The sequence below is a fragment of the Porites lutea genome, chromosome 6 (assembly GCF_958299795.1).
Source record: "Porites lutea chromosome 6, jaPorLute2.1, whole genome shotgun sequence".
Taxonomy (NCBI): domain Eukaryota; kingdom Metazoa; phylum Cnidaria; class Anthozoa; order Scleractinia; family Poritidae; genus Porites; species Porites lutea.
This window is the reverse complement of record NC_133206.1, coordinates 667,501-680,253: the sequence shown is the minus strand read 5'-3', so window position 1 is coordinate 680,253 and position 12,753 is coordinate 667,501. Positions and strand designations below refer to the sequence as shown.

The 12,753-nt window shown below is 36.9% G+C and overlaps 2 protein-coding genes across 3 annotated transcripts in view; both read left to right on the top strand.

The window, feature by feature from the left end:
• Positions 1-1,114: 1,114 nt before the first annotated feature.
• Positions 1,115-5,796, top strand: LOC140940759 (zinc finger ZZ-type and EF-hand domain-containing protein 1-like). Its single transcript, XM_073389722.1, has 8 exons — positions 1,115-1,177; positions 2,215-2,245; positions 3,044-3,125; positions 3,451-3,532; positions 3,730-3,801; positions 4,331-4,390; positions 4,669-4,756; positions 5,720-5,796. Exons 1-8 carry the CDS (start codon positions 1,115-1,117, stop codon positions 5,794-5,796), a joined length of 555 nt encoding a protein of 184 aa, XP_073245823.1.
• Positions 5,797-6,204: 408 nt separating this feature from the next.
• Positions 6,205-12,753, top strand: part of LOC140941730 (zinc finger ZZ-type and EF-hand domain-containing protein 1-like) — a 42,963-nt gene continuing 36,414 nt past the window's right edge. For both annotated transcript variants that reach the window (XM_073390745.1, XM_073390744.1), the window contains exons 1-15: positions 6,205-6,323; positions 6,579-6,687; positions 7,126-7,191; positions 7,424-7,570; positions 8,319-8,371; positions 8,659-8,737; positions 8,988-9,119; positions 9,884-10,000; positions 10,222-10,325; positions 10,522-10,602; positions 10,865-10,963; positions 11,525-11,616; positions 12,082-12,143; positions 12,238-12,339; positions 12,513-12,578. In XM_073390745.1, the coding sequence (XP_073246846.1) occupies positions 6,275-6,323; positions 6,579-6,687; positions 7,126-7,191; positions 7,424-7,570; positions 8,319-8,371; positions 8,659-8,737; positions 8,988-9,119; positions 9,884-10,000; positions 10,222-10,325; positions 10,522-10,602; positions 10,865-10,963; positions 11,525-11,616; positions 12,082-12,143; positions 12,238-12,339; positions 12,513-12,578 (1,358 nt within the window). In that variant the 5' untranslated portion in view covers positions 6,205-6,274. The remainder of the gene's footprint in view (positions 6,324-6,578; positions 6,688-7,125; positions 7,192-7,423; positions 7,571-8,318; positions 8,372-8,658; positions 8,738-8,987; positions 9,120-9,883; positions 10,001-10,221; positions 10,326-10,521; positions 10,603-10,864; positions 10,964-11,524; positions 11,617-12,081; positions 12,144-12,237; positions 12,340-12,512; positions 12,579-12,753) is intronic.

Here is a 12,753-nt window from a genome sequence, read left to right as displayed (position 1 = left end):
CTTTGGACCTCCAGGTCTCTTCCTTAGTGGGTTATTTTAAGAAGATCAATGCTTTCCTGGTCTACTCTATATGCTTTCATAAAACTTTTCACAGGAACTGGTATTTAGATAAAACCATTGGGTCAATTGAAAATGGCTTTAAACGCGGTTTTGTTTAACACTGGCTAAATTATACGTTTAACTAACTGGCCCGAAGTGTTTAGTACCGCTCAGTCTTAAAGTACCCTCTCTCAAATGAATGCACCCGACATTTTTTAAGCTTGTGGCAGACACCCCAGTCTATAGCCTGCGACCCAGATAAAGAACTCGATAAAGTCGGGGATTTAGACTTTCTGCGACGTAGGCTATCCTGCTGTCCATTAAACGCATTGCCTCACAGTTCTATTTATAGTTACATCTCTTGCCCAGGGCCCACGGAGCAGTTTCCAAAGTGCGGGCACACCTTAAGGGCAAGTGCGGGAGGCGGTGACCATGTCCTTTGAAACGGAGCGAAGGGGGGGGGGGGGGGGGCAACTTTGTCTGTTTTCTTTTTTTCGGCTGTTTGGAACTGTCCGATTACTAAACCTTTCTTGAGTCCTTGTTGAACGGAGCCATGTTTATAAATTGCATGCCGCTGAAAAGGACCTTTCTCCTGCTGCACCCGATTACACGTGCAGGATTCACCAGTAGAAGTTCTTCTGAGGTTCCTGTAACTCCTTTATTTTGTCTAGTATGTCATCGAGACCATTGATCAAAACTTTAAATTTTCAGTTGGGCTTTTGAAAAAGCCCAACTAGAATTAAAATGCGTCAGAGACCACATCCTCAGCCGATATACTTCGTTTTAAGACTGGACCGCAATTCCTTGGAGTAGTCTTCAAATTTAATCGAGAACCTTGATCAAAAAAGACTCCATTCCGCGTCGTTGCATATGCTACCTAGCCCTGCTGGTTTGAAACGCAGCTGAAGTAACGTGAGTACGGGATGGCCCGAAAATTCTTCCGCCCGCCCCAGTCTCCTCAAAAAGGTGTTTCCGAGAAACCGAAAAGAAGCTGGGGGCAATGTAAATTTCCAAGATGGCGAAGCTCGGTGATGCAGAAGTGGGAAGGAAAACTCACGTTAAACTGCCTTGAAAAATGGGAAACGTAACAGCCGGAGGCGTCAACGAAGGAGAAGACGATGAAAACGAGTATTTTGAGGTATTGTTTTTGTTGAATTGTTAATTGAATGTCTTCCGCTGATGCGATGATTTTTGATCACCTTGGCCTATGGATTTTACAGCCGAATTCAAGCTTTGGATAGGAGAAAACCCGCAAGGAAAGTAGTCATTTGTTTAAAAAAAAAAAAAAATTCTTTAAAGCAGATGAAATTCATTGCCTGAAAAATTTTGCAACGGTAGTTTCCATAATGGAGTGTACTTAAATAATACCAAACCTTTATCATTTGCGTTTTGAGGAAGTATGACTTGATTCGCAGATGAGTGGCTTTGGAATTTATCACCATTGACTGTTTAAATAACTTCCTATATTCTTTGTAACGGTATAGTTTTGCATAATAAGTCGGCCGCTTTCATTTGGCGTTGAATTTTTGGCGTTGACTTGCTGCAAGAAGTCAATGCATTTTAATGTTATGTTCCAAATTTAAAAAAGCTTTACTATTTGCCCTAACATTAATTCTTAATTATGATAGTCTGGTTGTAATATAATGTAATATATGCCTTTTGAAGGAGGTTTCAGTCAAAACAATGTAATTGCCGCGAATGCTCAGTGTTACATTCCCCATACAATGAACATCCCACATAACAAAAGACATTAGTAGGTATGGTAAAGCCCATGATAAACTGCACTCTCATTATACATAAATGATTCTCCATTCCCTTAGCCTCTTACGCAGATGTCTTAGGGTGGGATGCACGATGAAGCTCCGAAGACCATCTATGTAAGATGTTACCAGTCCCTTGGCACCTGGTTTTACTGTGGTTTCCCTTTTAACCAGAAAGATCTAGAGCCATGCAGTTGCATAAAACTCAGTGTCTGAAATAACAGCAAATACCTGATGTTTGGCCCAGTCAAACTCTTTATTTTAACTTCAGATACATGTCAGTAGTTACATCTGACATTACCTTACGTTTCACTTTCCACAATGTTAGGTTGAGGCTTAGTGTCCTAATCTGCAAAAGGAAAAAGAAAACTGTTAAAGTAATTATTTCCAAATTTTCCTTTCTATTTTGATGCAGGATGGACAGGAAGCAGGCTCTGGCTCATCAGGTATGGATGTTATGGTTAAAAGAAATTTAATTGCAGACCAATATTTAGGCAAATGCACCTAGTGCAATGCTGTTTTATTCCTTCACTGGGTGAAAATATTATTATTACTTTTGTTTGGAAACACTGCACAAAGTATTTGAAATCTTAAGTCTTGTTGTTACATCTGTAAAAAAATAAGGTATTAATGGCAACCAAAAGCTTTTACTCTAGAGAAATTTCATATTCCTCCACCCCTCCCTCCCCTCCTTCCCCTCTCTACCCTCTATCCTATTTTCTTGCTCTGTACATAAGGTTGTTCAATCCTGTGTTAAAAGGATAACTATTCTTCAAGCAGTTGGGTCGAAATTCCCCAACATTATGGAATGCCACCTACTGATAAGAGTGTCGGCTGTAAAATCGCAGGGTCCATGACTATTTGTGCACTCACAAAGGATGCCGATGCATGTCGCATCTTTTGAATCTCTGAGTAAGGTGCTATAGCTAGCTTCTTGTTTCCACGATACAGAGATAATTTAACTTAAGTAAATCGATAATTTGTCTTCTGACGAGATGATCGTGAGATGCTTTTGCACTACTCTCCCTTTTAATTAGGAACTGCAGTTACTCAACTTTTAAATTATTCAGACTTTATGAAATATTTTAAGGATTTAAGCCAGTAGAATATATAGAATGCCAGAAAAACAAACATAAAGTCGAAGGGTTTCAAACAGAAAGGTGATCACCTAAATTACATGTTTGTTTGTCTTGTATTTCCATTCCAGTTACTGACCTGTTTCCAAAACTTTTTTTCGTTGCCAGCTGATATCACTGATCAGGGAGCTTTAGACCTTGCAGTGCTGTTTGATCATGGCCTACTCCGGGATGCCGCGTCAAAAATCAAGTAAGAGATTGCTTAATTGAGCTACAGATGTGTTTATCTACATCACAAACTCTGTCCTTGTTTGTGGTTATGTTTTGTTTTTGTCTAAAAATAATGGTATTTACAAAAATTAAATTAATAATAATTCTTCCTAGAAATTTGCAACAATAGTGATCTGCATGAAACAGGCAAAAAACCAAGTCCATGTTAAAACTGTAATCATTTTACATGAACAAGTTGGGAATTGCAGTGGAGAATTTTTGAAAAATAGTTTCATCGTTGTTACCCTATTATACATATGAATCAATGATAAAGTAGTAATTTCTCCCTAATTTTTTTTTTGAAGAGAGGAGCCAAGTGAGTCATTTCTGCAGCAGCATTCCTCCAGCATTGTGCGATGGCTAGAAGAAAGAACGTCCAGGCATGAGGTTAGTACTGTATGCTAGCCAGGTGCTTGTACTTTGTACTTGTCAAAGTTTTTGCTTCATAATTTTACAAATTTTATTTTATTATTAAATATATAATTACCTTTTATTGGGTTTTCTGGTTGCGATTATTCTTGTTATTTCCCAAAACCATCTTATAAAATTAATAAATTAAAACATGATGTTTTTCTTTACTACAGGAATTTGTCAGCCTTTCCCAGTTTACTGACATGTTAACAGGAAGAGGAGCAAGCAAGGAAGACTGTTTAGAGGTAATTTACATATTTTTTGCTGTCATTTACTATTATTCTTATTTAGCTATGCTTTTTTTTCAGGTACACTGTAAATTTAAATCTGTGCCAGTTAAAATCTTTTTAACTCATCAGTACTAATATTGATAGTGAGTTCTTAACTACACTAGGTAATATAATGGTAAAGGGCAACTCTGTCGTTTGTTATGCTTCTCTGGTGACTGTAGTCTATACTCTATTCCTTGTGAAGTGAAGATCGCACATGGATCAGAGTGGCCTACAAACTTAGTTGGCCCATATATATTTCTTTGTATATACCCCATGGTGTCCATCTGCCTTGACGTCATCAAGTGTGATGTCACAGAGCATTCTGTTTTTCAGGCAACAGCAGACAGCATTGAACCAAGTTGCCAAAGATGTGATAAATTTCAACAGCAGAAGTATAATATAAGATGTTACACATAGGTGTTAGATTGTCTCAGTTTATAATTTTTACAAACTCATCCAAAATAAAATGCTTACCGAGCTGGTTCCTTTTTCATTTGTATAGTTATTCAGTCAATTTGATGCTGAAGGAGAAGGCTTTGCAGATGTAGAAACATTTTTGGAGGTACTTACTAATTTCCCATTTATTTTATCAGTTAGGGTACATTTACTCGTGCTAAAGTGTTGTTGGTCGTAAAAGTTCTAGTATATTCAAATATTTTTTATTTTGTTGCTATACTGAAAATTTTTTTTTTGCCCTGGGCAAGCAAAATTTGAGCACTTCTCATTCTTAGGATGAGTTGAAATAATTCAATTTTTATCTAAGCCCTGCACAAGCACCCTAAAAGTAGTTTATCTTGTTTTATGTCGTGGTTTCATCTCTGATGTTAATATTGTTCCTAGACCTTGCAAGCTTTTGGTGGTGGTATCAGTGCTAAAGGTGACTTGAGGACTTCAATCAAGACACTACAGAACTGTTCTCTTACACCAGGTACATGAAAATTATACTGATGCACTAAGTTATTTATTTATATATGTATGGTGGGATTTGATTCAGGGCTTCAGTGGAATGACCTGTCCTTATCTTGAGAAATTTGACATTTTTAAACAATTCTGAAGATTGTTTATTTGATTATCATCAGTTCTTACCTTAAGTTTTCATTTAACACTGCATATTCATAATATAAAAAAAATGGCAATTTACAACAGCTTTGTAAAGTTTCAGCTGTATGTAGATTTTCCTGAAAAAGATAACTAGTTGTTAGTAGCTACTTGAAACCTTTGACAACATCAAGTTCTTCTTGTACAGCTGTAATATGAATATTGTTACCATTAGAGGGTTTATAAAGAAAAGCTAAGAAAGTGTACTTAAAGCTAAGTTAAGCTGCCCTACCACCACATACTGCACTTTAATGTCACATTCATTTCACCAGCTAGGTTTGGACACTATCATGTGGGTTTTGGAGAACAAGGCTGAAAGGTGAAAGCTAGAAGTCATCTCCAACCAACATGTGTGTTCATATCCCTGGGTGGGTACCATTCTTGGGGTGTTCAACTCACTTCCTTCTTCTTAGACAAGGGCGGATCCAGGATTTTTTTGAGGAAGGGGTGCACTCGTCTCTTGCTCTACTTCAACACCAATAAACCACATGGTTTTTTTTTTTGCAGAATACCAGTTGTATTAGAAAACCGTAGGTCATCTCAGGGGGGGGGGGGGGGGTCCGCACCCCCTGCACCCTCCCCCTAGATCCGCCCCTGTTAGAGCAAGTTTCCCTTGGCCCTACAATTTACCAGTCTCTTGAAGAATGCAATCTGGAACACAGCTAATAGTAACGTGAATAAAGCAACTTCGTGCAATTTATGTACTCTTATATTTAAGTTCTTATTGAGGAAAGACAATTTAAACTTCCAAGGCTATTGAAATAATATTCATGCAGTGATTTCATATTGTCAGGATTTGTTGATGTGTTTGCTGATAACAAAGAAGCAGTTGTTAATCATGGACATAAGTTACTTAAGGTAAAGTTATAGGAGTTGTTTGATGCTGTAATCTTATTATGATGGTCGTGTGGCGTGCATTGTATAATGGTTTTGCAAAATTCACTGTTAAAGGAAAGATGCCATATTGGTAAAGGTTACCATGATTTAAACTGTGTCTAGGTACATTTGATAGCTCATAACAAAATAATGTCCCTTTGTAAGTGTTTTTTTTTTGTCAGAAAAAATAGATCAGGAATTGTACATCTAACACAGTACCCACCAAATATTATACCATGAATTAAATTAATATTACTAATTTTTTACAAGTATCCTAAGAGAAACACGTACATGTATCATACTGAGATATATATGAAATCACTGCTTTTATAAAGAAATTCTGCATGCCAATTAATATTGATATGTTAAATAATTTATTATACATATATTTCTTCAGTTCTTGCTGAGAAACAGGGCCAATAGCACTTCTTTTCCCCTACCTGCCTTGGAGGGCTTCTGCAATACTTCAGAAATGAGACTCAAAGTGTTACAAGCTCACATGGATGCTTTAAAGGAAAAAGGTACATGTATAAATTGCTCAACACATCTTTAAGATTTTTTAAAAATTGGAGAAAAGAAACTGCCAACATTTCAGTGAAGGGAAGAAGGAGTTTTAAAGCCAAAAATAAATTATTCATGGTGGTTAATTATCAGCTTTAAGTCTTTGACTTAACAGGATATATAAAACAGATGCCATGGGCTTAATCATTACGTTTAGTTTATCTGGTGCAATTTTCTTATCTGTTTTGTTTTTTAATCCTTTTGTTTTTCATTAGCTGAGGTAAAGAAGCAAGTCCCTTCTGTGGAAGAGGGTGAAGTGCTGAGACCATTGTTAAAATGTTACACAGGAATTGAAGTATCCAGCAACAAGGGTGATGTTTCAAGGTGACTGGTTATTGATGTTAAGTTTATTTTCTTTACTTGTATGAGGGTTCTATCTGATATACAAACATTTTTCTATAATCAGTTGTTCTCTTGATTAATACATAAGATGTGGATTTTTTAAACTGTTGGAATAACACATAACTTTTGTGATTTAAGATCTGTATTGTTAAGCTTGTCTCAGTTTATTACATGGAGAAGGGAAAGCTATCCCAATTTCTTCTGTATCCTTTTTGACCTGTAACCTATACTGTTGATCTGCTAACCCTAATGTCAAAATCCATATAAGGTACCAGGATTACTCTAAGGCATGCCCTTATTTGTGAGTTAGAGGCAAAATTTGATGCAGACTAGGAGTCCTTACCACTAAAGGTTTGGATGTAACAACTCAACTGAATAATAATAAGTGTAAGAGCTGTGTTTTGTTGTTCCTCTACTTAGGTTAACCAATGGTGATGCTAGTTCCTACTGGCAATCGGATGGCCCAGCTAGATCTCACTGGATTAGGTAACTGGACTGAGAACAGTTTAGAGTTCATAGGCAGTAATGTTTAAAATAGCTTATTGATGGGGTCATAGTGCCTAAAAGCATTGTTAAAAAGTTGGATTTTGTCTGCTTGAGATTATGATTAAAGACGAATCAAGTCACATTCTCTTTCAACCACCAGATTGTGCTCTCACCCTTGCTTTTCTTTGTTTACTCTGTTCTTTTTCACAGCAGCTTCTGCTCAATTTTTCAGGTTAAGAATGCGACCTAATGTTGTTTTGAAGCAACTTTCAATCAATGTGGGATCTTCTGACCAAAGCTACATGCCACAGCATGTTGTAGTTTCAGCAGGGCGAGATGATCAGAATTTGAGAGAGATCAGTGACTCTAGGATTCCCAGGTATTGCTGCACTCAACTTTCTACTTACATACCATACTGATAGGGAATTTAAATGAGGTTCTGTCAATTTTCATTAATTGAGTGGTATTAATTTGAAAAGTTTGGTGATTGCGCTTTTGTGAAAACTATAAAGTACGTTTCCTGACAATCCTGATATTCAAATTACTTGCCTGCCATGAACTACATGTAGCTCCTGCTTCATTTCTCCTGAACTTTAGAAACATAAATCCCAACATTCAAATAAAATGCTCCTGACCTGATGAAGTTTAAATAGTGTTATCACCTTTCCGTTACAAGTACACAGCGCCAAAACACAATGATGTGAGGCTCTGAGGCAAGTAGGTGTGTCAAATTTGTTAGGAGCGGAAGTTTGATGTCTTAGTGGCTAGTGTATTGGGCTAATTTATTATAGTTAGATTTGAATGATAACATGTGACCAGGTTAGCTTTAGGTATCCTTTCATAGCACACCTTGATCCATCTTTCAGGGTAAATGTATCAGCTACATTCTAACTAACATGTACCACCTAAATTGCAGAGTTGTAATGGAATCTAACACCTCAAGCTATTGTATGCTATGTCCAGCGGCTTGATTAGCTTCAGCTCTGTGGGTCTGTTGTGGCTTGTTTATAAAACTGTCAACTGGAATTGCAGCTGCTGGGGTGACTTTGTAAATTAAGCTCACAGTACTTCTGTAACCCAATCCATGTAATAATTGATTCTAGCTTATTTTCCATTTGCTTCCTCAGTCAGTTCAATGGAGACTTTGTTTTAGTTGAAAATGTGAAAATTCCTTATCCAGGTTAGTCGATAGTCAATACATCAACCTGGTGCACTACACAGCAATGAACTAGACCATGCTGCATTACGTTACATAGCATCACGTGACAACAGACAGCAGAAAACAGCACAGTGTTGTACAGTGCAGTTCAACATAGTTGTAATCCATTTGTTGATGAAATTATATCTTGTTTTTGCCATCACCCAAATGACTTTAAATCAATTTACCCTTTCATGACAATTATTTTTCTCTATTTTGCTTCCTTTCCAGCACCACAATTGTGATTATTAGTCTTTTTGTCTCTACAGTAATACAAATTAACATACGGAGATGCCACAGTGATGGATGTGATACAAGGATACGAGGAATCAAAGCCGTAGGCTATAGGTAATTGCTTTGCACAAGTTGCTTTCCAGGTACTTTTTAGGATTCCATTTCTAATAAGAAAAGGTTATGCAGGGAATAATGGTTACAGTTTTTGCTGTGTTTTTTTCAAGATTCAGTCCTATTTCTATATGCATGTAGTGCTGCAATGTCTTTGATTTTTATTTTAGAGTGGATATACATTAGAATACTTTTCACCTTGTGCAATGTTGTGTACTTTTATTCATATTTTCTTTGTGTCTTTTTGTTAAAGAGTTTTAAAGAGCAAAGGTATGAGTGTCAGTGATGCATCAGCAGTATGGTTTCTGTCTATTTTGGGTGCCACAGCCTCAGCAGCTATGCCTATGGCACCACATCTTAGGGATATTATCTTGGCTCATACAAAGTAAGCAAAGAACCTTGATACTCCTAGAATGTAACAAAAAAAATTGCAGCATGTATTATTAAAGATGAGAGCAGACTCCCTGTTCTCTCTAATTCACACACCTCTCTGTGTTAAAAATATCAGGTAATTCAGTTTGGGATATAAATATAATTTATATACTATTGACCAGTACCCCTCCAATCGCCTTATTTCATTGGTCCCTATAACCTGCACTATCTATTGTTTTCAGGGATAGGGGCATTGTTATGTCACCATCCCTATTGTTTTTTCCAGTCAATCACAAACCTTGTTTGGAATCGGAGTAGGTCGACCCATATATGTTGTCGGTAAAATGTGTTTTCAGGTTAAACCAGGATTTCCCCTGTCTCCTATAAATAATTAGGGTTAAGAAACAAAGGAATTTCTGAATCAAACTAGATCTTGATTTTACTGATTTTACCTAAGATCGTTTTCACCCTCAGCATAATGCTACCATTTGGCCTGCATGGAGCCCCAGCTACATTTCGGAAAGTGTATGGTGTTCTCCGTTTAAAAAATATAGGTCCCCTCCTTATTTGTTAATTGTGAACTCACTTTTCTAATTTTCATATGTATCTTAGTGAGCTTTGCATTTTAAACTAAATAATGATCCCTTGGGTTATGTGATTGTTCAGTAAGATCATTGAAAGTTCACATTCTCAAGGGCATCATTTTAAAGCTTGCCTTTTCTTTTCACCCATAAATTGTTTTTTTGTTCGCTTGTTTTTTTTTCTCTCCAATTAAAGGTCTGCTTTGAGTCACATGAAGCCGATGTCTTTGTCCATAACATCACCAGACAGGCCAGCTTCTTTATCTCAGAATGTCCTTGAAGAAATTGAGAATTTTTTACTGTCTATTGTGCGGTAAGATGCTGTATATCTTATACAGTACACACAGATCCTTTCACTATTTGCAGTGCTGTGCTTTCATAAACAAAGTTTCATAACAGAATTTGAACCTTACAAAAGATCAATAGCACAGTTTTTTAAACCCAATTTTTTTTGTCCTTATAAAATTTTATGTGAGTCATAAAAGAGACATCCTTGTCATGCAATTGAATCTCTTTTCTTTTGTTCTGTTCTAGACTTGAAGGTTTAATTCAACCAGAGGGTTTAAAGATTTTATTGGAATTTACCTTAGCGCGTGGAAATCTAAAGAGTATTTTTAGAGTTTTAAAATTATTATATGGTAAGCTTTTTACTCTTGTTACATGTACACCATTCTGATATGGTATTTTCTGATAGCTTTTTGCATCAGTGATCATTTTTTTCTTATGCTGCCAGAAACGTACTGTTTTTACTTGACATAGATTATTTGCCTTGACTCAATAATGAATGGCTTGAAGTGGTGCATGACATAATGTGTGCAATATTTCCATTTTTAGAAATTGCTCACGAAGATTTTGCTGCTTCCGAAATTGTCAACGCACTTGAAGATGTCCATCTGAAAGCAACAAAGCAACATGGTGAGAACAAAACATTTTTTCCAATATATTCTGTCAGGTCAGACCGTATGCTGTGTGCTGTGTTTATTCATACCGTGTTGGAAAAGATTAACCAATTTCGCTTCCAAATCAAGGCAATTTAAGCTTTACAGATTCTGCTAGTGTCTCTAAGTGCTTTTGTTTTAACTTTGTGTGAGTTGGCTGTTTGTTCTTGTGTTTGTTGATATATCGTTTTTGTAGCTATTGATCTCACCACTACTTTTTCTTGTGGATATTTTTCTAGGTGGATATTTAAAAATGTCTTTGTCATCATGTGATGGAGGGCACAAAGACAACCTTTCCAAACCAGAAAATGTTTTGACAGACAACTGGTCATCTGAAGGTATCGTGCACTTTTAACTGACAATTTCAGTTTTTGAAAATCTGTTAAGCTTGTTTGATATAGACTTACCACATAATAACAAATTCTCTTACCAAGGGCCTGTTTACACGGAGGTGGGGGACCCCAGATAGGTGAGGTAACATGTGGCAGGTCGCCCCACCTATCATGTTAACCTGATCAAATTAAAACGAGAGATAAAAAAAATTGTACATTGCTTGTTTACCTACGAAGCACTTAGGAGTTCATATGAACTCGTTTAAACGTGTCCGTGCATTCCAGATCGAATTGGAATTTGGAAGTGTTGGTTTTTGAGGTTATATGGACAGGCGGGTTACCCCACCTAAGCGGGTTACCTCACCTACCTGGAGTCCTCCATCTCCATGTAAACAGGCCCTTAGTACCTCAGCATTGGAAGGTGACTTAACATTAATACACTTAATATTTATTTCTTCCTCTAACTCTAGCTGATCCGGATTTTGCCATAAAATTACATTATGCCCGTATCTAGTTGCTTTTGGAATTTATCAAACAAAGGCACTAAATATTTTTGAATTTTTTCAGCTTACTTGTCAGAAAGTGGAAAAACAAAGGTGACAATGATGTTTTCAAGTTCAGCATCTGTTCGCGTCAAACTGACTCGATTGATTATCAAAGTAGGTCAAGAGTGTTTCTTCATCAAATCTATTACGGAATGTTTAACCACAGGTAGCCTAAGCTCTAAGTCTATTGCCTTTGTAACGTAATGGGAGGGTCGTGATAGCATTGCGTGATTCGTCATTTTGCACATGTCGCAAAATTGTGCATAACCTTTTTTGTTTTACTTCCCCTGGATATTTGAGCCGTCCCAGGAGACATTGAAGACAATGCTTATGCAAAACTTTGGCGGGGGGGGGGGGGGGGGGGGGTTAGAAGGTGTATTATGGAAGATGTGCAAATGGAAAATAAAGAAAATGTAAGGATTTGTATCGGGGAAAAAGTGTGCAATTCTCACGGTAAAAGTGAGAACCTTATTATCATTATTTTTAAATAAATATCACGAACCTTTGGAGATTTGGAGCCATGTAACATGTAACCCGTAGGATCAACTTAATGCTGTGACGTATCTTTTTATCTCCCAGGTTTTCAAAGGACCGATCGGTCCCTCTCATGGACTTGTTTTTGTTCTAGATGATCTTAAGAGGTATGCGTAACTCTTGTGTCTGCTATTTGTCTTCATTGTCTGATGTTTTAAGAAACACAACTTAACATTTTCTGTTTTGCAATGTTTATTTCAGAGATGAAAAAGAAAAAGAGCATGAAGGAGAAACACATGAAACAGATTTTCTCAGCAAGTATAACAACTGGAGTAAAGAGACCTACTCTAGTTTTCTGGCAAGGTGCATTTCCACTTAACTTTGCTTATTTGTGTCTAGCATACCACTGGGCGTTTCTTGAAAACACTGGCCCATTCGCTGTGAATCGTGTTCTTTCTTAATATCTTTTTGCTACATTTTCACCTTTTTTGCATCTTCGACTTAATTTCTAAAAGTGTGTTTTCTTTGCTTTCCAGCCACAAAGACAATTCTGATATAAGCCATGATGATCCAGTGGCTTTCTTTGCCCTTGAAGAAGACTGGTATGCACTAGCGAGTACACTTAGAATATTTTCCCTGAACGGATTTTTCTGTGTCCCGTAAATCTGCAGACACAAAAGTGTTTTTTTCGTAAGGTAGTTTTATGTATCCTTGAACTATAGACACGGTGCCTATTTGCGACATATCGCAAGTCCATCTTGGAGTTAATGTCTTTTA